General features: G+C 45.3%; 1 protein-coding gene across 4 annotated transcripts in view; it reads left to right on the top strand.

The window, feature by feature from the left end:
- CHD5 (chromodomain helicase DNA binding protein 5) overlaps positions 1-27,754 on the top strand; it is a 981,350-nt gene that overhangs the window by 434,100 nt on the left and 519,496 nt on the right. For all 4 annotated transcript variants that reach the window (XM_069239999.1, XM_069239998.1, XM_069239997.1 and 1 more), the window contains exons 12-13: positions 12,204-12,335; positions 24,746-24,854. In XM_069239999.1, the coding sequence (XP_069096100.1) occupies positions 12,204-12,335; positions 24,746-24,854 (241 nt within the window). The remainder of the gene's footprint in view (positions 1-12,203; positions 12,336-24,745; positions 24,855-27,754) is intronic.

Raw genomic sequence — 27,754 nt, 5'->3', positions numbered from 1 at the left:
TAGGTGAAGGAACACTGGTGCTGGGGCCTGGTTAGCAGGGTCCCAGCACACTTCTCAGTCAAGTCAGCATCAGTATCAGGCAAAAAGTGGGGGGGTAACTGCAACAGGGAGCCATTTCTTTACAATTCCCTTCCAATAAACATCCCCACAACATATGGAAAAAGTTGGCCTCCAACACTCTGCATCTGCGACATGGTGAGTCAGTTACTCCAAAATGTCTATTAATTCTATTGGGATGAGATAGGCCCTATGTAAAATGTAAAAGCTAATTAATTTAAACCAAGCCTTTCCAGGTACTTTCGGGCCCAGTTCCAAAATGGTCTCCCATGCTTTAGTAGAAATGGGTGCTCCCAAGTTGGTTTCCCAACAGGTCAGTAGGGCTTCTAGAGGGCACAGGGAATCAGCTTGTAAGGTGCGATATAAGCAGGTGACGTCTTGGACGGTGCCGGCTGACAAAGGATATATAAAAACAGCATTGGTGCGCTTTAGATCCGAAGCCCCCTGATTTCCAGTGGCGGTGTATAGCTACGATCACTGTCCCATGTAGCAGAAAATGTCCCTGGGGGTAAATTGAAATCTGCTCATAAGTTGTCAAAAGGGAGCAAAACTCTGTAAAGGCCTCCCACTGTGTTAATCCCTGCCGGTGTCCACTCCTATAGTTGTCCCCACCATGGGGGAGACAGTGTAGCATTTTAAGGGGGAGATCTGGGAAGTACAGAACCAGAGTGGATGTTTTCCGAAGACAGCAGGCCCAAATTTTTTAGATGATGTCTAACTTTCTGAAATCTGTTGGTGGGGCAGGCCTAACCCACAAAAGAGTTCGTACAAGATTGTTCGGGGCGGAACAGTGGGGGGCAAGATTCTGCCAGGTGCCTTTCTACCAGCCATTCACTGGGTAAACCATCGTGTTGGGCCACCAAGTAGTATGCTTCAAAGTCCTGGGCTGCCAATCCTCCCTGTGCAGTGATGCATTGCAGTGTGGCAAGGGATACAGAACGGCGTCCAGTGCCCCAAAGGAAGGATGTTACAATGGACTTGAGCTCCATCAAGAATGACCTAGGTATCCAGAGTGGACGTGTTACAAAGAACTATCAGAATCTAGGTGAAATTATCATTTTGAGGATGACTATCCGCCCTGTGACTGAGACTCCATATGAGTCTTCAGCTTCCTGGTCGCAAGACCCAGGTTCCTCTCATGCAGAGCAGGGTCACTATGATAGACCTTAACTCCTAAGTAGGAGAGGCAACATGGTTCCCAGATGAGTTGGCCTTGTGTGTCAGGGGGTGGGGCTTCCCCCCATGGAAAGAGGTGTTTTTTTTTGCCAATTCACCCTGAGGCCCGAGTACTTTCCAAAGGTCTCCAGCAGCATTCTGGTCCCCGCTAGGTCTCCCTCAGTATTGTTAAGGAAAAGTAGGAGATCATCAGCGTAAAGCATAATTCTCTGATTGGTGGGGCCTACTTGGAGGCCTCTGTTTGCGGCACCCAAACAGGCCAAGTGCACAAGGGGTTCCATGGCTATCACAAACAGCAAGGGTGTCAGCGGACACCCCTGGCATGTGCCCCTTTCAATTGCATAGCTATCTGAGCTCAATCGTTCTGTGAGGACCCTAGCAACCGGATCAGTGTATAGGAGGCGGGTCCAGTCGACAAATGACTCAGTCCCATGTGGAGCATGACGGCATATAAATAGTCCCATTTAGGACTATCAAAGGCTTTCTCAATGTCTACTGCCTATATCGCAGTGGTCTCCTTGTAGTAGGATATTGCCTCAAGTAGCATTAGCAACCGTTGCACGTTGATCACTGTGTTCCGCCTCAGAATGAAGCCAGCTTGATCCAGATGAATTAGTTTGGTCTTGAGCAGAAGTAATCTTGCAGCTACTATTTTACTATTTCACTCAGGAGTTTATAGTCTATATTTAACATGGCTAGCCATTGATACGCTCTGAAATCCGCTGCTGTCTTCCCTGGTTTAAGAAGCAGCACAACCAAAGCCTTTTTGGTGGTTAGTGAAAACCTCCTCAACTCTTTTTGCTGTTTTGTAAAGGTTGGCTAATCCAAGTGCCAGTTCTTTCGTATAGGTGGCGTAGAATTCCACCGTTAGACCATCAGAGCCCGGAACTTTGCCTCTCGCCAGCTCTTTAATCGCTTGTAATACTTCGGGCAGGGTGATGTCCATTCCTCGGCTTCCTTATCTGACAAACAGGGAAGATCTGTCTGTGAGAGGAAGTCGTGGAGACCCGGAGAATCACGTCAGCTTTTGCTAGTGTATAAGTCTTGGTAATAGTGTGCAAAACAGTTTTTTATTTCGGATTGGGAGTAAAGCAGTGTTCCAATGCCAAAGGTGTGCTCTACAATGGGTGAACCCCTCTAGGTGGGGTTAGTTAGCCATGCTAGTACACGACTGGCATGGTTGCACTCTGTGTGTGATCTCTCCGCATAAACTCTATAATCATATGAGCGAAACCTTTCAGCATGTATTGGAACTCATTCTTTAGCTTCGAGTAAGGTTTGTTGGGATTCTGGGTGCTACAAGCGGTATAGATCGGCTTCCTTAAGTGTTTGTTTGGAATCTGCGAGTTCACAGAGCAACATCCTGTGGACACCCAATGCTTCTGCCAGACAATGGCCGTGAATTACCAACTTAAATGCATCCCATTCTACTAGTGGGCAGGAGGCAGTTCCAGTTTTCATAGCAAAATAGCCTCGGATGCACTTTTGAATGCCTTCTAGGAATTGTGGATCCTCTAAGGATTCAGGTTTAAGTAGCCAAGTAGGAATCTTTGGGAATGGTGTATTCCATCTCAGGTTCAAGAGAGCTGGGTTGTGATCAGATATGGGGTGGGTGGGGTTTTCTAAGTTATGGACCATGAGGTGCATGTCTTTCTGTGCATAGAAAGGTGTCAAGCCGTACATGCAAGTCATGTAAGGAGGAGAAGAAGGAAAAATCCCTACCTCAAATCCTTTAAGGCTCCAGTTTTTTTGCCATGCCTTGAAAGCTCTGGCAGAGCGGTGTATAGGGGATTCCTAAGTGGGGGAGGAGATCAATCAAGCGCAGGGTCAACTACACAATTGAAGCCCCCCCCCCCCATGACAACATGTTAGGTCAGGAACAGTGACAGTTATGTATTTATGGAGGCATGAAATTAGGGTTGATCTATGTTTGGACCGTGAACGGTTACTAAGGTGTTGTCTTTTCCATTAAGCCTGCCACAAAGGGCAACATAACTGCCCTCTGGGTCGATCACCGGGCTGATGTGCTGGAATGGGATTCCTGCTTTAACCCAAATCAAAACTCCCCTGGCAAAGGCAAAGAACGTGGTATAGAACATTTGCCCTCTCCATCGGAGTTAGAGTGTCGCTCCTTCCTTGCCCATTAGGTGTGTCTCTTGAAGAAGAGCAATATGTATTCCCTGCCGTGCCAATTAGGAGAACACTTTATACCTCTTGCATATTGTGTGTGTACCCCTTAAATTCCAGGAGATTAAATTATAGGATGCCTTGGCTGCCACATTGCTTTGATGTCTGGATGTGGACTGCCTTGTGGTAAGGTCCTCTTTATTCCAGGAGCTGCATGGATGTATCTGTATACTAATGCTAGTCGTTGTTTCCAACTCAGAAAATCCCATATTATGGACAATACAACCAGTAAGCGTAACAGTTCCCAACACCCCAACTCCAGGCAAGGAAATGGATCCTTTCCAATTCAAACCATTATTGCAACTTAATCATTCTGGATGAGTCCTGGGGGGGTATTGTATAGCCAGTTCCTAGGTCTAGACAACCAAGTATCCACCCAACTAGAAAAGGCAGTTAAGTCGCCCCACACCATCAACTTCGATCCCTGTAACTTAATCAGCATGCATTGAACAGAATAGTATTGCGGTATGCATAATAGTTCCTGTTATCCCCCAGACTATTGTATTGACTAAATATGTTAGATCAGGTCATCCACAGTTCAGGGGCTCAGCACTGATGGAACACTGCTGGATGTTTCCAAAATGGAGGAGTTGTGATCTGAATCTGATCTCTTCTCGTCTGGCACCCACAGTGGGAAAGATTGTCCAGAGCTGATCAGCGATGCTACTGCTTTGACAACTCTTAGCCTCTCCTTATGCTTCTCCTAAGATGAGGGAGCATTTGGGGAGTTTAGGCCGTTGCTCAGTTGGTGGTGCGGTTTACGCCTCCCTGGTCTCGTCTGAAGCTCTTCACTGGGTCCCACTCTTGGATGTTGGTCGATCCATGACCAAAAGTCTGCCAGGAAGTGGAAGAATTTAGCACCATCAGGAGTAATCACTCGTAACCAGGCAGGATATTGCATTGTGTATAAAATTCCCATTTCCCATAGCTTCTTTTTCACCTCCAATAATGAGGCCCGTTGTCGTTGGACCTCCCGGGAGAAGTCGGGAAAAATCATCACTGTGTTATTATCAACAGCTATTGTTCCCCGTTGTCTCGCTTGTTTTATGATGTGATCCCGGTCCTTATAATAAAGTAGTTGTGCCACTATGGAGTGCAGAGGGGTACCAGGGGGTGGTGGCCTCATGGGTACTCTGTGGGCACGTTCGAGGGTGAAAAAAGAAGCTAGCCCTTCAAGAGCCACTTTTGTTTGGAGCCATCACTCCAGAAATGCTACCATATCTGCCCCCTCGGCCCTCTCAGGGAGCCCAACCACCTGGATATTGTTACAGCGTGCTCTGTTCTTCTGCGTCTTCCGCTCTTGCTTCCAGATGTTTTAGCCGTTTAGCAATAGTCCAGTTACCATATGTAGTGTGGAATTTACTTCCACAATGTCTCTTTCTGTGATGTTACTCTCTCTGCTAATCACCCCTGATCATACCACAGTAGGCTGAAGTCCATGCCGGGGTTGTAAATTCTCGTTTTACGGGCCTCGCACGAGATGGTGATGGCTTGCAGGATGTCTTGCAGGGTAGGTGTTCCATGGCTAGTGTAGTCGCCGCCCTCTGGCTGAACGTCTGTATCCTCCAGGCACACCAACTACCTCACAGTCAGGTCTTTTTTGCGGGTGTGTTTACCCATGGGAGATAATAAAACTGGAGGCAGTTTGCAGCCGGTAGTGTTGTGTGTCAATCCACACTTCTCTAGGAGAAGAAGTAGAGAGGCGCTCCAGCGTCAGCAAAGGACGCAGGAGCATCCCATCACCTAGGAGGGGGCATCCACCAGTTTGTCCACCCATAACTGCAGGTTTGTGGGCGCCCTGAGTGGGAGGCGGCAGCAAATTGTGTGAATTCTAGGAGTCCGTAGGCTGGTGTTTCAGTTGGGCCAGCTGGACAGTCAGAGCAGAGCCCAGGCGGTAGAAGGAGGATATTCACCAGCCAGGGAGACCCTCAGTCACGATGGTCAGAGCCAGTGGTGCAGTCCCTGTATACTTTTTTATTCCCTATCTTCCTCGCCGCCAGCCAGGCCCCCCAAACTCTCCTGAGCCGTTAAGTTGTCAGTGTCAGGCTCCCTACCACTGATTGCGGCCCACGGGTCAGCCGCTGGCCAGTGCATCTCTTCTCAGGAGGTGGATTGTGGGGCCAGACTTGGAGGCTGTCGATGCTGAATAGGTATGGGGCTTCCAGAGCGGTCACAGGTGGTTCATCGAAAAGGGGAAGGGGCTTTCTTCGGGCCACTCTCAAGATTTAATGGTCCAACGTGCTTCCTGAGACCAAGTGGGTCGCGCCAGTGTGTTCATGGCAGTCACCAATCGTGTTTTGCAGGCCCAGCGCCTAATGAAATACCCCAGTCTCCCCAAAGAGCAGAAAGGGAGCCCCAATCTTCAAAATCATCCAGTTTAAAGATATACCTAGAAGATAGGGTGGGGGAGCAGGCTCGATGGCAATCATCACTCAATAGGTGGGGGGCCCCAGTGAAGTCATCGGTGGTAAGTCCATGAGGATGGAAGGCCAGCCCTGGGAGCCTCAACAAGTTTTCAGTGGCCCTGCAGGGCCTGCTTCACTTCTCCCATATCTTGCATTGCAGCAGGCCACTTCAGGGTATCCGAAGTGGGCTCCCAACCACCAACCATGGCTCATGAGCTCGCCACCAGTTGGGGTTCCTTCTATCTTCACAGAGGATGGTGGGGGGCAAATCTCAGGGCAACTGTTTCCAGTGAGCCTGGGGTCCCAGGGAGGCACAGACACTGGTAATCTTTTTGGGGGAAGGAAGGGTCTCCCCTGTCAGTGCTACCTGATGCAGCCAGTCCCATGGGGCCTGCCTCTCTCACAGATTGCTCCTCTGCAGGCCACTCGGGCCCGACGTCCGGTGCTCCCTTCTCTCCCATTGGCCGCCTGTCTCTGTTTCTCGTTGAGTGGCCCCCAGTGAAGGTTGCCTTGCCCCCTAGTGACATCCGGGAAGGGAACCCTCTGGGCCCCTGCTCTCCGTATGCCGGGGGGCCCACCCCTGCTTGATCCAGTCACTGCCTCAGATGGTGGCCACCATATTGCTTTGCTCACTGCCGTAAGCTCGGGCGGCACCACAGGTCCAAAGTGCGAGTCAGCCCGCTCATCTGGGCCACAGAAGGCTTTCTGGCATGTGGGAGATCAACTGTTAGCTATTTGCTGAGGCTATAAATGAGGTGCAGATTGTAGTCAGATGGATTGAGTCGCCAGAGTACTCAGGGAGTCGTCCCACTCCATGCACTGCTGGCCACCGCCCTGTGCTTAAATGTACTCATGATAGACCTGCTAAACATATGTTTGAGGTCTTAAGATCTGATGTCACTTCTTGTGATGTCACTTCGTGAACTCATTGGTTTTGATGTGACTTTCTGTGATGCCACCTGTGATGGCATGCACCGTGATGTCGCAGGCTGTGATGTCATGCACCATGATGTCACTTGCATACTACCTAACTTGGTTAGTCCCACCACTTTGTTTTTTAGGACTTGTGCCCTGAAGTAACTGTTCCAGCTTGCCAACATACTGGCAACAATCAAAATGTGACCTCATCTATTTAAAGGTTTTCCTTTCTGTGGGGAGAGCCAACCATAGACTAAAGGATGAGACAGAGGTAATTTAGTGTCCTGGAAGCCTTTTTACTAAATAATGTTAGTCAACAAAAAACAAATCAATATTTTAATTCTTGGTTGTATATACTTCAAACATCAATGTAGACTGGTCAGAGAGACCAATAATATAATAGCTGTTAAATGAGAATGGTACTCTCAAAGTTACCAACATTTTTGTGCCCCAAGATTCTGTGTAGGAGTCCATAAACAGTATTTAATAAGTGTAAAGTCCATATCCCAGTTCCAAAACAATGCAGAATCTTTCACTTGCATTGTGAGCTTATGAATGTGGAAAACCCACCAATGTGGATAAATAGATGTCTTTGCAGGTTTAGAGGTAGGGCAGAGTGGTGGGCTTTCTGTGATTTGGTGGGACATTGCAAAGTGCTGATAACCTTTACAAATCCATAGGTTTGTGAGTATTCATAATCAATTCACAAGTATCTTCCCAGCTTGAAAATTATTTCACGTTTACTCACGTCAAAAGCAGTATGAAGTTTTCAGGTTGTGGAATGAAAGGGAATATCCCTTTTTAATGTGAGTGTTGGGTAAGAGGTTTCATCATAGGAAAACAAAAACATATTTTCCCTATGGAGAAAAAAAGGTTATATGCGCTAACGCACCTTTTCACATAACTTACTCAAGCAAAATTTTCCCCTTAGTGGAAGTTCTGCATCTGTCAATTTCATGTATTGTAACCGTCCTGGAAAGCTGTGACTAGTGTAGATTTCCAGAAGCACTAGTTGACTTTGAGTCATTTCCCAGTCAGAAATCTACTCCAAATATAGTACTCCACATACAGTAATAGACATCTGCCTTTTAACCCCTAGAGTTAGTTAATTGGGCCCACACTAGCACTGTTCATGGACAGCCTCAGAATCCCTTACAAACTTATCAAGAGCACTGATGGCCTGATTTAGGGGTAGAATTGATAAAAGCACAGACAGCTAAGCAGTGCAACCAAAGTTACTGTGCTGTGTTTCATGAGAGGGAGACGAAGAGCAGGAAAGCACCATGGGCCAGATGTAGCAACCCTTTTGCGAGTCGCAAACGGCGAAACTCGCCGTTTGCGACTCGCAAACGTGGGTTTGCAATGCACAAATGCATATTGCGAGTCGTTACCGACTCGCAATATGCATTTGCGACTCGCAAATAGGAAGGGGTGTTCCCTTCCTATTTGCGAGTCGGAGTGGTATGCAACTCCATTTGCAACCGCATACGCGGTCGCAAATGGAGTCGCAGTTACCATCCACTTGAAGTGGATGGTAACCCACTCGCAAACGGGAAGGGGTCCCCATGGGACCCCTTCCCCTTTGTGACTGGACCCCATATTAATTTTTCAGGGCAGGGAGTGGTCCAAGGGACCACTCCCTGCCCTGAAAAATCCGAAACTAAAGGTTTTGGATTTTTTTGAAATGCAGCTCGTTTTCCTGTGAGGAAAACGGGCTGCACTTCAAAAAAAAAAAAAATGCTTTATTTAAAAGGCAGGTCGCTAACATGGAGGCCTGCTGACGTCAGCAGGCCTCCATGTTAGCGAGTGCCTATACTCGCAATGGGGCCGCAATTTGCGACCCACCTCATGAATATTCATGAGGTGGGTCATTGCGACCCCATTGCGAGTTGCAGTCGGTGTCTCAGACACCGTACTGCATAGCAATTTGCGACTTGCAAATTGCGAGTCGCAGGGACTCGCAATTTGCAAGTCGCAAATTGCTTTTTTTGTACATCTGGCCCCATATCTACTAAAATATAGGACTGTCCTGATCTTTCTAGTGTACACTCAAGCAGCCTAGCCCGCACACATACACACATACACACATCTTTGAATCATGGAGCAAAGATGTCCGGGACAAGCCTAATTTAGGTTTTGTAGTAGAAGAGTACCCTTCCTGTGCAAAATAATGCACCTAGACACACTTTAAAACCTTTGTCACTTTGCATGTGTGTGGAACAGTGCACCCTTCAAGCAAAGTCCAAGTGAATACCAATCCCAAATTATGGTATTTTTTGGCACAAAACCCTGTTTACTATTGTTACTAATTAGGGTTTTGCATCAAAACCCATGGGTGGATGCATGGCCTATGTACTACCCATGGAATGGACCCCTTACACAAAGTGACACAAAGCAATGGAATGTGTTACTTTCAGGCACCTTTCCAACACAAAACAGGTTTTGCACTGTAAAGTAAATTCCAAATAACTTTTTGTGCTGGTTTGCATCAATTTCGTAATGCAAACTCAGTGAAAAATGTTAGAAAATCTGCCATTTAGAGTTTGGTAGACTGGATACTCCATTGAAAGATACATTGAAGTATACTGCATGCCAAATCCTCGGTCTGCACGCTTCATTTAGAGCTGGGCAGACCATGAGTATCCTGTTGATGGAGTCCTTTTTCACTACGTTGAAGGAATACTTCCTCCAGTGGACCGAAGGAGTGGGGCACCTCAGAGGAATGAGATTACACCATCTGCTCTATTTAGGGTGGATGGTGTAATGTATTTTTTCCTGTCCATCACCACCAGAAAAAACAAGGCAGTGAGTGAAAGGAAAAAAATATAATGACCACAGACCCTGGGAGATTAGTTTCATTTTTGGGAATGTTGTTTTTGAAAAAAGAAAAAATGAAAGGTTTGATGAGTGTCTATCAAAACTGATGGCAGCTGTTCACTAAACGTTTAGTACATTGAAAGGAACGGCAGCTCCTTTCAATGAACTATGATCATCACTGGGCTGGCGGACAACTTTAAATTTGGCCTGTTGTAGTCCATCAGGGTCGCAACGTTATATCCTCCTTCTCCCTGAAAGACATCTGCCAAACATTAAATCAGGCCCTTAATTCACATATAAAATACATAAGACTTGTGATACTTAGACCAGAGCAACAACCACAAGACCAAACCTCCGACCTAAGACCCTTGATTTTATATATATATACTGGCCCATTTCTTGCTGTTGTGAATGTTCTGGGGCAAATAATTCATCAAGAGAATGGACACTCTGTGACTCATATTGACATGCTTGAGTGGTTTACTGAAGAGGATTGAGCAGCGTCATTTCAAATCAATAGCTGCTTTTCTTCAGACAATATGATTACTTAGGCTGCCCGGGAAGTTATGGAGCACTTGGTAAATTATTCATTGCCTTGCTTTCTGCTCACATTTAGTAACATTCCAAAACTTTAATTTGTTCACTAAATAACATTTGCATAGTCTCTATATATTTTAATGAATCTGAAAACAATTGCATTTACATTTCGTGGGCATTAAAAAACCTGAAAAGTCTATTAAAGAAAAACCAAATTGCCACTTGCTTGTATTCAAAATCAGGTTCTGAATGCCAAATAAGTCTTTGAAAATGTTGTTAAAAATACTTACCCTAAAATCTCAACTCATTGTTTGTATGAATACTGCCAAAACTTTATTGGGGATTAAAACAATAACCTGAAGGTACCAATTCTCAATCTTTTTGAGAAATTAAATGAAACTTACATGACCAGGAACTTACATCTAAATCTGAGTATGGCAAACAATGACTTTGAGAATTATAATCTTTGGATTTTTACAGGCACTGATGGAAATGGCTAATTTGGAAAAACTTCCCCTTGGCCACATTTTCATAACTTGGTTGTGGTGGGAAAATGGGAGTTCCTATGTGTGATTTCCCATCTGGTTATTACCTCTAAAGTTGTAATGTTTGGGTAAATCAAAACATTAACAATGCCTTTCCCAGTACTTTTGCATTTCTAAACTTAAGCCTGCATCAAGCAGCTATAAAGAATGCATTGTTTTGACAATGAGCACCAAGAACACACTTATTTATAGGGTACAGGAAAATAAATTCCTGTATTCACGTAAAAAGAGTAAAGAAAATGTGCAATTGTACATCAGAATAAATCCAGTAGTTTTCTTTTTTCAATCTGCACAATCATAGTGTTAGGTATTACCGACATGTACCAAAAAACTATAAAATGCTAGAATTCATAGGCCTTGACTCAAACAATCACTAATGTTCCTTCTATGCAGGACTATTGTTTTTCATTTCCCTTTTAACAATAGAAATACTTTGCTAGCTCTGCTAAAGAACATGGAAAACATTAAAATATTTATCCAACTGTATATATACATAGGGGGTCATTCCGACCCTGGCGGCTGGGGACCGCGGAAGCACCGCCAACAGGCTGGCGGTGCTTCCTGGGCCATTCTGACCACGGCGGTAAAGCCGCAGTCAGAAAAGGGCAACCGGCGGTTTCCCGCCGGTTTACCCCTGGCCCAGCGAATCCTCCATGGCGGCGCTGCTCTCAGCGCCGCCATGGGGATTCCGACCCCCTTCCCGCCATCCTGTTCCTGGCGGTTTTTACCGCCAGGAACAGGATGGCGGGAACGGGTGTCGTGGGGCCCCCTAACATGATGATTTTCATCATCCATAATGATTTTCAGTGTCTGCTTTGCACTGAAAATTGCGACGGGTGCAGTGGCTCCATTCGGAGCCGGCTTCATTGTTGAGGGGGGTTTTCCCGCTGGGCCGACGGGCGGCCTTCTGGCGGTCGCCCGCCGGCCCAGCAGGAAAGGCAGAATGGCCGCTGCGGTCTTTTGACCGCGGTGCGGTTATTCGGCGGTTCCCTCCAGGCGGGCGGCTCCTGCCGCCCGCCGGGGTCAGAATGACCCCCATAGTCATGTCTACCTTCCATGGTATCTGAGAAAAAATAGTCTTTAGAAGCTTCAAATCTGAAAAGTAAAAATAGCTATCCTCTTTTGCAAGATGCAATCAAATAATTGCCTCACCTACAGAAACAATAACTAGTATATAAAAACACAACTCATTAAAGTATATTGATTTCTGCCTACCATGATTTCAAATATACATATGTTTTAAGCATGGTACTTTGCAACAAGGAGTCAAGTGAGGCATGTAAGTTGACAGCTGTAAAGGGCATATGAAGGATACTAACAGTATGAGATATCAAGTCAGAATTGGCCTCATTCTCCTGATTACGCCTAGCTGAAATAATGGGGACAGTCATATTGTTGCAACAGAAGTCAGCTTTCATGCTTAATTAACAACCCTAAAGTGTGTGTGCAGACATGTAAATAGCAGCACTGACTTACAATTAAAAGTAGCCTTTAGACCTAAAACATGTTTTATGTTCTGAAATTAAATAATTATTTTTTGTATTTTATTTATTTCCTCCAGCTTCGATAAAAAGGGGGATGTCCATTACTTGATAAAGTGGAAAGACCTACCTTATGATCAATGCACATGGGAGATTGACGATATCGACATTCCATACTATGAAGACTTGAAAGTGGCATACTGGAACCACAGGTATGTTCTATGTTGTTCTGCAGTAGAAAAAGGGACAATATACAGATTCATGAACAATGTTACCAACAGGAAAAATATGCTTTCCAGTTGATTGACAAAATGTGTGGTATGTAAGCTCCAGTGTGAATATTTGAAGGAAAGTGTCCTGTTATCAAGGGGCAAATATGAAATTCCATGAATGCATACACACTGCTTGTAAGTCGGGAAAAAAAATTTGTGAACGTATGCAGGACATGAAATGGATACTTAACTCTTCCTTACATTTTTGATTTCAATTTATATTTATTACTTTAGATATTAACTTGCTACTGTTCAACAACACTAGTGTAATTATTAACCTACATACTTAGCTGCCCTCTCTGTTGGTCAGCCTCTTGTATAATAAGTCTTAAGCCCTCATTACAAGTCACCCTAGAAATGGGCTGATATTTCTCCAAACTGGTGTTACCAAAACTGTAGTTACTGCTACCTCAAGGGCAGTTACCCTGAGAGTCTAAGAAAGTAGGAATTACTGGGAGTATGAGCAGTACTGAGCCGGAGTCCCCCAGTAAATATAATTCTGACACAGAGTTTCACCAGAGAAGTGTGTTTGCTGGAAGTGAAGGTCCTGTATGACACTTACCAGGTCTGTAGGTACCATTGACCTTGAAATCGCCCCATCGGCATTAAGACTCATGTTTTAAAGAAGGCCATAATGTTTCTGAATGGAAAAATTCTTATAAGGATACATAAGACTGAAGCCATTCCTTCCACACTACCATGAGTATCAATTTTGGTATCTTCACACATGTAGAACAGATTCACAGCTGATCTTAGACCTGTCATGCTTGGGGTAATTAAATCATGCTGACCAGCACGAACATCATGACATCCATTGACAAAACTAGGATTAGTTTGTGACTTCAAGTGGTATCCTATTTCCCTTTGCACATCATGTTTTCTAAATAATAGCCTGTGTACCACTACTCCCTATCACCAGAAAGAGTGTTAATGAACTGGTCCTAAAAACTGGGGAATATTACATAAGGAAAGTAATTAGTAGATAATGTGCTTCCCATTTTGTACATATTTGTAGTGGCTGAAGAGCATTTTCTCTGGATGGTTCAAATTCTAATAGTAGTAGTGAAGCAAAAGTTGTTTCTTCCATTTGAATAGTAAGGCAAGCCTATTTAGGTCAGTTTGCTAGGATTGCATTAGTTACCATTTTAATAAAAGGCAGAATGTATTAAAAATGGATTAAAGTGTGACTACATTTTTGGCCAAAAATTAACAGTAACATATCCTAGGATTGTGTATAGAAAATGGGAGCAAGTTAAACACTCGGGTAAGGATTTTGTCAAAATTAAAATTACTAGTTGAAAATATCAAAAAATGAGGACCCGTAAAAAGTAAAGATTAAAATGTGTTGTGTTTATTAAAGGCAGACTTGGTAGACAACACATTCTAAACACCTGGCATGTTTAAACTATAGGGATCTATGTATTACTTCATGTAGGGAAAACAATTCTAAAAGTGTTTTGGATATTTTATGTTTTGGTTTACAAATTTCAAGTGTTGAATTTACTTCAAGATATTTTTGAATGTTTTAAATATTGGAATCAAAGGTATACAGGTTAGCAATGCCTCTTTACGTAGTTGTTTAAGTTGTGTTAACATTAGCAACTTACAGTTAAAATATTCGAATGTTACGGTTAAAAAAATGGAACCCATTAAAAAAGCCAAGAATATTTTTAAGTGCTTTAATCATTTCATGTGTCAGTTGCACATTTTTTAACAGTCAAGATTATCTGTTAATAAGGCTTCTGAATGTTAAAATGTTTTTGTATGGCCTATTCAACCATCCAGATGACAGAAAAGTCAATTTATGTTTCAACTTGAAATCAATGTAAAATATTTTGCAAAACTACAAACAATTCAAATTTCTTAATGTTCTGAACTCTTTTATATTTTTTTAAGGTTGTGGTTCAGTTAAATATGTTTAGAGGTGGTTTTAGAATGGAATAGTCATTAATTTATTGAAATAGATGGAATAGTTCGGTGTAAAACATGTAACTATTGTAATAAGTTATTTAAACCATTAAAACTTTTCCAAGAGTTATTTATATTTGTAACTTGGTTGAATTAATTTTTAGTAGTGGTTTGAGGGTCAGAAATGACATTTATTGTGTTGAATGATTAACAGACAATCTTTAAATATTCATCACAATAATTGTGGAAACTAAAACTCTAAAGGCTATTTGGAACACTGAAACACACTCAGGGCTGTGGCCAAGATGGCAATTGGATGAGATGCTCTCCCAGGTCTCTCCGACCTCGTCAATACTACAGCGCAACACAGCACCCTTCTCGCCGTGCATAAACTGTCCCCTTGATCACCTGTAGTCTCCTGCCCTCGCTAGGCATTGATTACTACCGCCAGCCTGTCGTGGGGGCTCCTGATTAATGTCCAGGAGCAGGAGTCTTTCCTGGCCATCAATACGGACAAGATGGCGGTTGCAACAGCGAGGAATTGAGCGGCGGCGCATTCGATCGCACCTGGCCCACATGGAGGACAAGAACATACTTGACTGCTCGCCTTGACTGACAAAGGGACTGGAGAGAGGGGACTCAACGCGTAGCCCCCGGAGAGAGCACCGATTCCTACTACCGCAGAAGGGGGATGGCATCAAGAGAGGTGGTGAGTGTGGGTGCCGACCTTGCCGGGGGAGAGGTGGACAGAAACCCCCCCCCCCCCATTCTCCTGCCCACCCCTGGGGTCGATCGAGAAGGGTCGAGCGGGGCCTACAGCCTTTGAGCACTGCAGCTGGGTCCTGGGCCCTGCTGGATGAGCTGTTGTGGGCTGGAGCTGGCTGCATGGTGACCATCAGAGGGTGGCCCTTCTGTGCAGGGCCTAGGTGGCAGAATCTTTGAACCCTGGAAGGATTGATCTGCTGGCACAACTCTAGGCTGTTGCCCCCTCTGTTTTCTTAGAAGCCTTTCTGGTGAGCTTGTACAGCTCCTCTGCAGGCGTTGACCCTGCAGGCCTCTCCCCACATACGAGGAATATAGCTACAGGGACCTGGCATAGGCCTTATGCTAGTCACCAACACCACTGATAAAGTAGTAGCACTGAATGCCCCGGCCCCCCTCACTACCCTAGGCCGGCTTTTACCAAACTGCCTCCAGAGGGCCCAGGACTCCAAATGCACTTAACCTCAGGGTCATCGTTCCCCTGCAGCTTTTTGCTTGATTGGAGCCCTCTGCGCTGCCTTCATTTTAAACTTCAGGTACATTGCCTGCGGATCGGGAAGGGAGGTTGAGGACCACCATGCACATCTGGGGACTGGTAGCGTTCTACAAGGCTTCTAGACAAGTGACTGCACCCCTCCCCCATACCTCATTTCAATTTCCCATGTCTTGCATTCCTACTAGGGACACTGGGGAGAGCATAATTGGAGGTGCTCTCTAACTCCTTTCCTGAACAACTACTTAGTGCCCCCCTATCATGGCTGTCAAGTCTAAAAAGGACAGCTCCCTCAAGGACTTGCCTGCCAAGCCCACCGGGCCAGCTGGAGACACTGTATCACCTCCACATGATGCTGACCCCCCTCCCGCACAGGGGGACAAGGAGTGCCCGGTGACTAGATCATTCCTGGAGGCTCTCTTCACCTCCCTTAAAGATGACTTGCAAGTGTTAAACAGGACTTATCAGCAGATCTGCGAAAGATCCTACATAACCTGGAGGAGATAGGAGACGGGGTATCTGCTGTGGAAGACCACGAAATGGGGCCAGATGAGGAGGTCGAATGGTTACATCAGGAAGTGGTACGATTGCTAGAACAACACATTGAGCTCCAGGTTTACACTAAAGATCTTGAGAACCATTCCAGGAGAAACAACAAGCTCTATTCTAACACATTCTGGGAGCCACTGAAGACTTAGATCTAAAACTAGATCGCGTTCACCAGGTGGGCCCACCTAGACCTGAGAGGGCACCACCAGCAGATATATTGACCTGTGTCCATGAGTTCCAGTTGAAAGAAACTATTCTGCGCAAGGCCAGAGAGGCCCACCTGGTGCGTTTCCAGGATCACACTCCTGTGTTATACCAAGACCTGCCTGCAATAACCCTTCAAAGGAGTCAATATTTTTGCCCTGTTACAGCCCACCTACGGAAAGCCAGAATTGCCTGCTCCTAGGGTCATCCATTCAGGATTATATTCCTCCACAATAGGAAATTGATCCAACTGAGATCACTCCTGGAAGCCTGCACCATCCTGGGCACCACGGACCTCAACACCCCTACCATCCAAGGAGACTTACTCAACTACAAAGAGTGTAATGTGGCTCGATGGCAATATGCCAAACGTTCACCCACAAAGGTACGGCCGGACTCAGTCACCATGGTAAAGGAGAGACAATCACTGATCCTGGCACTGTCTGGGGGTATCAAGGGGCCTGGAGGACATAAATGGGGAGGAGGCCTCCTACAAACATACCATAACTTCAGTGGTGGGAGGGCCTCATTACGGCAGGGTTGGGGAGCCAGGCACCCAACCTGATGACATCCCCTGAGAGTCTTTCTCCACTGGCTGGTAGTAACTTCTCCTTTGGCTCATCTGGCCAAGCTAACCACCATCGAAGATGGACTTGTTTATACTTTGAAACATGTGTATTGTTGTCTTTGTTTTCTTGCTCTTTGGGGTTATTATTCCTTTCTTCTGTACATGGGTAATGATAAATGTCTAGATCCAGCTCACCATTTACCCATCTTTACTACTTGCCACTTGGGGCCCCTGTTTTCTTCCCCTGGTATCTTACACGACCCTTGTTTCCTACAGACGGATGACTTTGGAGGTTAAAGTCTTGAGCCTTAACGTCCAAGGCCTCAACAAACTCACTAAATGGAAAGCAATCCTTTCCCTCCTTGAATGCTCAGAGAGCGATCTCTACTTGCTGCAGGAGACCCATCTTTTTTCTAAAGACATGCCCTGCATGCAATCGAGGTGGTTTCGAGTCAATTATGGTTCACAAATGCCACAAAACAGGGTGGGGTAGCTATCTTATTTTCCTCCCGGTTTAAGAGTAACATAATTTCGGAAGTGACTGAAATCCAGGGAAGATTTCTTGCATATAGCCTACAAGTGGGGTCTCTCCACTTTACTATAGCTACTATATATGCCCCAAACTACCATTAAGAACCCTTCATCACTAATACCCTTACTCCTGTACTACAAACTCCCGACGCAGCTATACTGATTGTGGGTGACTTAAGCCTGGTCATGGACAATGATCTTGATGGATCGGCCCAATGCTTAGAACAAACTGGGGTGATGTTACTCCAGAGTCACTGCTGGTTAGCGGACTGCGGATTGGCGGACATGTGACAAATACTCCACCCTAACTCTGGAGATTATACTCACTATTCAGCAGCACACAAAATGTATGCCTGGATAGATTATTTCCTAGCTGCCCGGCCATCCAGGCTCTAGTTAGTGACTCTGACGTAGCTTCTCAATCGCTCTCGTATTATGCCCCCTTAACACGAACATTGCACTTCAACTACTCCTGGCCAGCTACTGCCTCAGAAATTCACTCCTTTGGGCCCCTGCGATGGTTACGGTTATAAAGAAGGCGATATCTGACTACCTGCAGACCAATGATACTGATCAGGTTATGTTGGCAGCGTGTGGTACTACATCCGTACATAAACACTGTCAGCTGACCCTACAGGCCTCATCACACGGCAGTGTGTGGACCAGAGGAGTTACCTGACACCGAAATACACCGGGGACCCTTCTTGTTTTCCTGGTGGAGCTCGTAAGTGCAGAGCTGCGTGGAGTCGCGGGAGCTTGGGGGGCCTCGACTGCAAGAGAGAACAGCAGATGGCCTCCGGACTGGGGCCACTGCTGAAATATCACTCCATGGCTGCAGAGCGGCTCCCCTGTGCTCTTTGCCCCCCTTATCGCCCACCCTGGCTAGGACCACTCTGTCCTCCATAGGGTGACCTCACATGGCCCTGCGCTGGGGCCTTTGAACCAGCACACCACATGGCAGGAGCTGTGCCTCACAGGAGCAGTAGATGATTGTAGCAGTGCTGCGGGAACCCCAGGTGACAGTGACTGCCTAATACATGCCATCCCCTGGCTGGAGTCATTGGCCTGCCCTCCTGAGGGCTGGCACAAGACTCGAGGAGGTGGCCCAGCTTCTACCTGTGATTCACTGGAGCTGCATGACGCTATGGGCCATGCATCAAAAGAGGACGCTGGCTTATGAGGCCATTTACATGGGGAAACTCTGGCTGCCCTCCTTTGAGAACTTGACTTGGCCCCTGATGATATACAGGCCCTGGTGGGGACGAGGCTGCCACCCCACTGCACTCCTGCAAGGGGAATGATCCCGACCCTCTCGCAAAATTGTTAAGCACTGGAATGGCGAGCAGAGACCCTAACAGAGGGACACTAGTTGCTTCCCTTCTCTGTGTACCTTTCCGCCTACTTGAACTGCAGGTAACGTCCTTGCCCATCCACTGGCGCTGCTCTCCTTTAAAGGCACTTAGGGTGACCTGGATCTGGGCTCAGGGAATCGCTCCTTAATTCCAGTTCATGGGGGGTAGCGATTGGGCGAGACATCCGGACCCCAAGATGCATACGGATGGTCCCCCAATTGCCACTCTGGGTGCCTCATAATACTGACTTTCCTGCACATACCTCAACCTGTGGCAAGTGGAGGAATCCCCTCTCACACTGGTTTCTGTCCCAGGATATGTTGAGTGACATACTCCATGGCAGGAATCGATGAGCCTTCTATGACCCCACTTGCCACTAGGGTTCACTAGAATGGCTGCCTGCTCTCCTAAGTGTCTTCATCACAAGGGCTCTGCTGATGACACTCATTGCTAATAGCACTGGGACTAACTAAGAGGACTCTGAATCTGCTTAAGCCCCTTGCCAAAGGGCCATGTTGAGATGGGAAAGCACTGTAGAAAAAATATCAGTGATCTCAGTCAGGCCTGGGACATTCCCTCTACCATATCAGGAGCCATGACTGTGGCTGAGAGGCCCTTGTTGGAAGGGTGCAGTGGTGCCACCCTGGATACCATTCTCCAAGCGATAGCAGCATCATGTGAAGTGTTGGAGTTAAACATCAACACCATGGTCACAGATCTGGGGCTGCTCAGGGATTACCATAGAGCAAACCTGACTTAAGATGACTTAAACCCTAAGGTGACATCAATGAGGGGTGGACTGACAGGGATTGAAAGCAGTGTGGAAGTGTTAGAATTGCGGGCAGAAGACACTGAGAACAGAGCAAGAAAGAATAAATTTCAGATTATTGGTCTGCCTGAGAGTATTAAAGATTCAGGCATTGACATAACTGTAAACATGGCTCTGCACTGAGGTCATGCTGAAGGGCCTCTCTCTATTCTATGCATTTGAAAGATCCCACTATGTGCCCTCAAAACCTCCAAAGCCTGGAGCAGGACCTCGACCCGTCCTTGCCAGGGTATTGCATTTCAAATACAGAGACCATATATTGACCCAAGCTTGGATTAAAGGAGAAATTGCTTTGGTGAACGGGAAAGTCATGATTTTTCCAGACTTTACAAATGCAGTACAGCACCAGAGGGCTTCCGTCACAGAGGCCAAAACATAACTCAGGAAAATGGGCATCACCAATGCCATGATATTCCCTGCTTAGCTTTGATTCAGCTATGAAAATTCACTGAATTTTTTTACCACCCACTCCAGCTCTGGGACTGGATCAAGCAGCTCCCTTGATGAGAGGGCGGTCCTAACATGGGCACACAAATGAGACACCCAGCAGTCCAGAAAAAGAGGGTGAAAACTTGCACAAGGTGATTCTATCCCATTCCTACGCTGGATGCTTTCCTTTGTTCCCCAGAAGTGCACAGAACAGTGAGGCACATAGAATACCTCTGTGGCACGATCTTGGACCACAATCCGATACTGCTTGTGCTGGACTGGCACAGGGAATCCCAGATTGGCGACTGTGCATAGACGCTCTAGACCAGTGGTTCCCAACCTTTTGACTTCTGTGGACCCCCATTTAATGATTACTGGAACCCGGGGACCCCCACTGAATAATCTTTGGAGTCCGGGGACCGGCCATTAAGTCGTTACTGAAAGCTGGGGACCTAATCTGTTAATAATGTTTACTTTTCTAAGCATTCGCGGCCCCCTTGAAGAACCTTCGCGGACCCCCAGGGGTCCCCGGACCACAAGTTGGGAACCACTGCTCTAGATGACCCCTCATTTCATCAGTCCGAAGGGGAGGCCATTAGGAACTACTTTTTGGATAATACGCAGTTGACGTCATCCCCTCTAACTGAGTGGGATGCTTTCAATACTGTGATGAGGGACCGGTGCATTGATAGGTAGTAGGGAACAGGTGGCAGCTGGTAGTATTCTTAGAAAAGGTCATATATTGTGGCCATCACAAATACATGATTAAGCCCCATGCTGAGTGCGATAAGAAATGGACACTGCTGGCCTGGCTCACCAACCCCATCTCCAGATGCTCCCTTATACTGGAGGTGGATTCAGCCACAGAAGCGAGCCTATATAGTCAGAATAATATAAACCACAGATTTGAGGTCTACTATACACTCTTGTATGCTCCCCCCTTGAGTCACCTCTGAGACCCTGTTAGACTTTTTGGGTCCTGCAAAGTAGGTTGGGGAGATACCGAGGACCTGAAAGGCCCCATAAAATTGCCAGAGGTGCGCTCTGTCATCAAGGCCATGACCTGTAAAAGGGTACCTGGGACTGACGGCTTCCCAATGGAGTATTATGCAACATGTGTGGAGGAACTAGCTCTCAAATTGGTAGAAATATTCACAGCAGCTCAGGATGCTGGTCGACTGCCAACTATTACAGATGAGGCGTTAGTAATCCCCTTGCTCAAACCAGTGCAACCCCCCCCAGATGTTCGAAGCATATCGCCAGCTACCAATGCTCAATGTGGACTATAAACTTCTGAGTCGTCTATTGGCTTCCTGTCTCCTCCCACACATCAGCACTCATACACCCCAACCAAAACAGGTTTATCCCAGGGTGGAACACAGTGTTGAATATACGTAGGTTGTTCTCCATCATGGATACTGTACACCGAGAGGAGAACGACACAGTGATAGTCTCGATTGATATATAAAAGGCATTCAATAGCCTACGATTGATATAGAAAAGGCATTCAATAGCCTACGATGGGACTATCTGTACCAGGTGATGGAGGGGCTGGGATTGGGTGCGGGATTTGTTCAATGGACTAAGCTCCGCTACGTGGGACCCTCTGCATGGGTGCCAACTGGCAGGGTAATTTCCAATTCCATTGTGTTTGGGAGGTAACCAGACAGAGCTGCCCCTTCTCACCCCTTCTGTTTGCCATCGCCGTTGAACCCCTGGCCAGCAGAGCACAAACAGGGACATCATATCCGGGGCTGAACCATCGAGGCAACTCCCACATAATTGCACTGTATGCTGACAATACGCTCCTAGTCCTAGCCAAGGCAGAAAGGGACCTATATGGGGCAATTTCACTGTTATGGCAGTTTGGTAGTATCTACGGCCTTTTATAAACTGGCAGAAATCACTTGTGTTTTCCCAGTGTCCACACATGCCAAAGCACAGGATTTGCATAGGTTCATATGGGAGGTATCCTACATAAAATATTTAGGAATTAGGGTATATCACAATCCCAGAGATGTCCTGGAGGGTAACATTGGAATGGCTATTAGAGCACTTTGCACTGTGAAGGTCTGGAAAACTCTCCCCCCCTGTTTGTGGCAGGACATACAGCGGTTGCAAAGAGGCTAGCACTCCCCTGTCTACTTTACTTCTTTGCAACACTACCAGTAGTGAACATCCGCAAACTGTTTACAGAATAAAACTCACTGCTGGTGCAGCTCACCTGGAGAGCGGGCAGAGGCAGAGTGGTAATGTCCAAACTGCTCAGACCCACCCTTGATGGGAGGGGCTGGCAGCACTTGACCTGAAGCTGCACTACCTGGCTGCCCAAATTCAATGGTTTAACCAATGGCTACACTCACGGCTGAGCCCTGAGGTGGAGGTCCAAGCAGGAACCCTGAGCCTCAGTGCACAGCTCCAGATCCTCTTGATGCCCAAACGGTCTGTTATTGGTGGCTCTAGGGAACTACAGACAATTCGTCATTGCTGGCAAGGATGCCTGCAGCTCACCAGAACCCTTCTTCCATACTGTCCGGATTTCCCGTTGCAGGCCCTGGTGTCTATAAACGGAACAAGAACACTACAGGGAGCACTCGAATGACAACTTATGGTATAAAATGAGTGGGTGACCTATATGTAGATGGCTAGTTGTTGTCCTTTCACATGTATATCGGAGACATTCAAGTGACCCCTGGGACAATTCTTACTCCAATTTTCAGTGGTGATGGCTGTGTAAAATCATTGGGGAGCCGGGATGGCAGAACCTCTGGCTCACCAGTGTAGCCTCATACTCTGTCCCTCAACAGGTAAAATACGGGCAATCACACTCCTATACCAAGTGCTCAGGCCAGATATCAATATGCATCAGGAAGAACTGCGCCAGAAGTACGAGGGCGATGTGGCACTCCCAATTACAGATACACACTGGGCCACAATCCTCGCCAGCATTTACATAGTATTCCCCAATACCAGATTTAAGGTAATTAATTGTTACTTCTAACACAGGGGTTACCTTACGCTGGGGAAAATCATGCAAACCTATGGAGCACAAGCTGTGGGTTGCCCCAGATGTGGGGAACAAGGGACTGAAATGGTCCATATGGTGTGGAACTGCCCTGTTTTGCAAGGTTACTGGGAGGGAGTGGTAGCATGCATTAACAAGGTGACGGATAGAACACTTCCGTGCACTTCACTGGTTTGTCTACTGGGTGCGGGGAGCACTCGACCTGTGAAGCACAAGGTAACAACTATATTTGCAGATCCAGCCTTAATCATATAAAAATGTGAGATTATAATGAAATGGAAGGCCGCCACAAGTCCCCAGGTACACAAATGGAAAGAAACCCTCATTCTACAGATACGAAGGAGCAGTACTGTTCCACAAGGTGAGGAGGGGCTGCACACCCCAGAGAAAGCTAGGGCCTGGGACGCCTTAGTGGACTGCATAAAAGAGCCCGGTACTGATTCACCTGACAGTTCCCAACTTCCTGATCAAGACCTGGATGTAACATAAATGTTGCTGGGGGTGAGAATGAGAGGCCCTGGATGTGAGACTCCATAAAGTCAATGTTGGAGGCAGCTCACCGGTGAGTGGGAGGTATCCATAGCACTATGGGCCAGATGTAGCAAGATATGCTTTTGCGAGTCGCAAAAGCATATGCAGAATGGTGTCTCAGACACATTCTGCGAGTCGCTATGGGGTCGCAAAGACCCACCTCATTAATAGTAATTAGGTGGGTCGCATTTTGCGACCCCATAGCGAGTCCTTGCACTCACATGGATGGTGGCCTGCTGAAGACAGCAGACCTCTATGTCTGTGACTGCTTTTTCAATAAAGCAGTTTTTTTTTCTTTTTGCAGCCCGTTTTCCTTAAAGGAAAACGAGTTGCAAAAAGAAAAAAATTACGAAACCATTTCGTTTCGTTTTTTCAGTGTAGGCAGTGGTCCATTGGACCACTGCCTCCTCTGAAAAAACCTTTTTGCCCACATTCACAAAGGGGAAGGGGTCCCATGGGGACCCCTTCCCTTTTGCGAATGAGTTACCACCAGTGTGACTCTGGTGGCAACTGCGAATTGCTTTGCGACCTCATTCGCGGTCACAAAGCAATTCTGCATTGCGATGCGAGTCGCAAATAGGAAGGGAACACCCCTTCCTAACTGCGAATCGCATTCACAATTTGCGAGTCGGTAACGACTCGCAAATTGTGAATGAGCATCGCGTTAGGCTGTTTGCATGGCGCAAACTGCGATTTTCACAGTTTGCACCATGCAAACGGCTTCCTACATCTGGCCCTATATTCCTGTGAATGATTTCAGGTGGGGCATAGGAGAGGGAGGGAGTAGAGTTAGGGGTTGGATGGCCTGTTCAATATGCATGAATCAAGTGGACCACTAATCAATGTACTGCACAACCTATTATGCTTGGATTAAACTGTCTTTATTTGACTTGATATATATATATATATATATATATATATATATATATATATATATATAACCTGCAGTTGTATAAATCCTAATTACATTTCAGCCTTAACTCGTTTTTCACTATATGTTGTTTCCTAAAGGCGACAACAATCTGCTTAAAAAAAAATAATTACTGCTTTCCATCTTAGTAGAGGTGGCTAATGAGGTGAGTAAACTGAAAAAATACAGTTTTAAATAAAATCAAGTGATCCTTTTTTCAGTCTATTTTTATTTTGACAAACTGAATTCCCATTTATAGAGAGATGATGTTGGGAGAAGATCTACGCCTACCTAAGAGACTAACCAAGAAGGGGAAGAAATTAAAAGATGAAAAACTGGAAAGACCGCCAACAACCCCTGTCATTGATGTAAGTGGAGTGGAATGATGGTGATACTGCATAGTAATGGCAAGGGTTGTTATCTGCAAACAATGATACTGCATAGTAATGGCAAGGGTTGTTATCTGCAAACGAAAAACCTCACATCTGTCAAATTCATTGCTCCTAAAGATGTGTGTAAACAATAGTGCATTAAAAACAGGAGAATTTAGTATGAACTCTGTTGTACCCAATGCTGTTGTATGGAACGTGCTGGCTAGACGTGAGGTCAAAGAGAGTAAATGTTTAATTTTCTATATCTGACCTCCCACTACACTTGAACACAGCTTATTCTCAGCCAGAATTAAATCTGTGGCACACCAACTCATCTTTATCTTTCTCAAACTCAGGCCATGAGCCCCAAATGGATGCTGATATATTCAACACAAGACAAGGTTTAACATAATTAAATACAGTTGAAGTGAAATTGTACATAATTTCCTGGTAAATGCCAGGGCAAGGGGTGGTGGGTCTAGACATGCCAGCAATGATAATACTTTTTGTAACATTGCAACTTTAAGCCACAGCATAAACAAACAGTGTTAGCAATGGTGTTGAAGGAGAAACCACAAATAAAGTCTAGACCACAATAGCAAATGCACTTGACCCAAGAGACAAAAAATTAAATATGCAGACAATGCAGAACATGGAGAACACAGAAAACAAGCACCCATATGTTTAATACTAATTCCTCAGGCAACAGTACATCCATGGAACATCTTCATCCTCCATAGGGAGCTTGCACAGGAGCACAGCACAATTTTCGAGTTTTGGCCTATAATCGCCCCACCCACAGTTTAGAGGTCATTCCATCAATAGCCTACCACTAGTCTTAATGATTCCTGAACCTTTCAAGCAGTCTTTCCTGATTAGTGCTTTGGGATGGTACCGCACTCCCACATAAAGCCAGGTCAGTGTTCAATCACAGTATTCGTTAGTTCCACATTATTTGTCTGTTTAGTTCCACTTGGACATCATATACTTAAGCAATATTATCCAAGAAGGAGGTCCCTCCGAGACAGATAGTGACTGGGGTGGAGTTATAGGACCCAAGATAAAGCCAACATTCCTTTTACGTCCTGATCAATAACTACCTGCAAGTGCACTTCCTCATGGGTAATATTGCTTTTTTAAATCAGACCCTTAACATTTGGGGTGAAATCCAAAAAACTGTTAATTAGATGCTATATTTTTAGTGGGAATTCTTATGTTGAATGTTACAAGAAGCATACCTGATGGTTTTGTTTGGTGATATGGCTCAACAATTTTTGTTCCATTGAAATACATTGTGCTGATTTTTTGGCATTGAGGGCAGAACAAAAAGAGCATGCATGAAGTATGCGGATATAGCAAATCGTAGTCACAATATAAATAATTGTTTGGAGGCAAGATACTAATTTTAGGAACTGTGGTGAGTTTAATGTGATTTTAACCTGTAGAAAATGATTATTCCCCTGTGTTCTACTGCAGCATCACCACAGAAGTCTAATGAACAACTAGAGTGTTAACATTCTATATTCATGACAAGTGAACTGAACACCACAACACCAAATTGCTGGAATCAGCATTTCTTACAGAGCACACTGCAGTAAATGAACAAATGAGGTGGTTTGTTTTGTAATAGGAATTATGGTTAGGGCTCTAGATAGCTAAAATGAGGACACATTTTCTATAAATTCCCATCCACCTTTCTCATTCATGCTGGAAACAAATACTGGCATCCTAAGTGAAACATGCATGTCTAACACAAGCAGAAGTTTGTCAGCTGACTCCCCAGTGTTCTACTATAGCTTAAACAAGGAGCTCTAATGAACAACTAGAGTGCTAACATTTTGTGTTCAAGGCAGCAGTGAGGCCCTATTGAGCGCCATTTTTTTGAAATAGGAGCTGTTGTATTTAAAGCTTTCCTGTGGAGACAGTTGAGTTGTTGATTTAGATATGAAACTAGATGTTTAAAATACATTTAAGGGGAAATATTGGTTTTACCTGTTTGAGAAATAATAGATTTTCAAAGGGATTACAGAAGGTGAAGAGAGCCATTCCTAGGTCTAGCTTTCCCTGTCCACATCTGTTTAGTCCAGTGATACTCAAACTACGGCCCAGGGGTTACATGCCGCCCTTCTGACCTTTGCATATGGCCCCCAGCAGAGCGACTGCACTTAGCTGTTGTGTACTTGATCAAACAGTAACATTCAGAAAGATGTTAAATAAATGGCAAGGGCATATTTACACTAACTGAAGTAGAGGAGAAGACACCAAAAAGATTTCCTGCACTACTTAACTTTAGGAAATCAATATTTTTTATTGAAAGACATTTTGCAACAAACATGTAAAAATATTATAAAGTCTCTTCAAAATTAAAAAAATATATATTTTGCAGATGCATTCACCTTAGCATATCAGACTGTATCAAGGCTTTCAGAAGTATTTTCCAAAAATGAACATAGAAACATTCATGCCTCCACCCGCCCTGAGAAAAATGCCTATAGTGAACTAAGAGACAAGTCACTTGTCACATAGAACCTTCTGGGTGGTTTGGGTTGTTAGTATACATGGACAACATTATAGTTTATTAAACCAAACACAAAAGAGAAGGTTTAGCACAGCGCATATCCTAAACTTTGAATTTCAAGGTGCTCTTATACATCATAATAAAAAAGGAGGCAAAGTAAAGTTAGACAGTTGTCTAGAATAACACAATTTGGTCAAGTGGTGAAGCCAGGATTGATCACAGGTTTTCTGGTTTCACATTTTGCAATTAAATCTATCATTGCATTTCAATAATCAAGTTACTTCCTTTTTACACTTGCATCTCTCAAGCTATCGATAGTGCCCACCTTAACACCTCTCTATACAAAACCTCGCTCCCACCTAGTTGGCATCAATGCAGC

Source organism: Pleurodeles waltl, chromosome 6, assembly GCF_031143425.1.
Source record: "Pleurodeles waltl isolate 20211129_DDA chromosome 6, aPleWal1.hap1.20221129, whole genome shotgun sequence".
In the NCBI taxonomy this organism is placed as follows: Eukaryota; Metazoa; Chordata; class Amphibia; order Caudata; family Salamandridae; genus Pleurodeles; species Pleurodeles waltl.
This window is presented reverse-complemented; position numbering and strand designations above follow the sequence as displayed.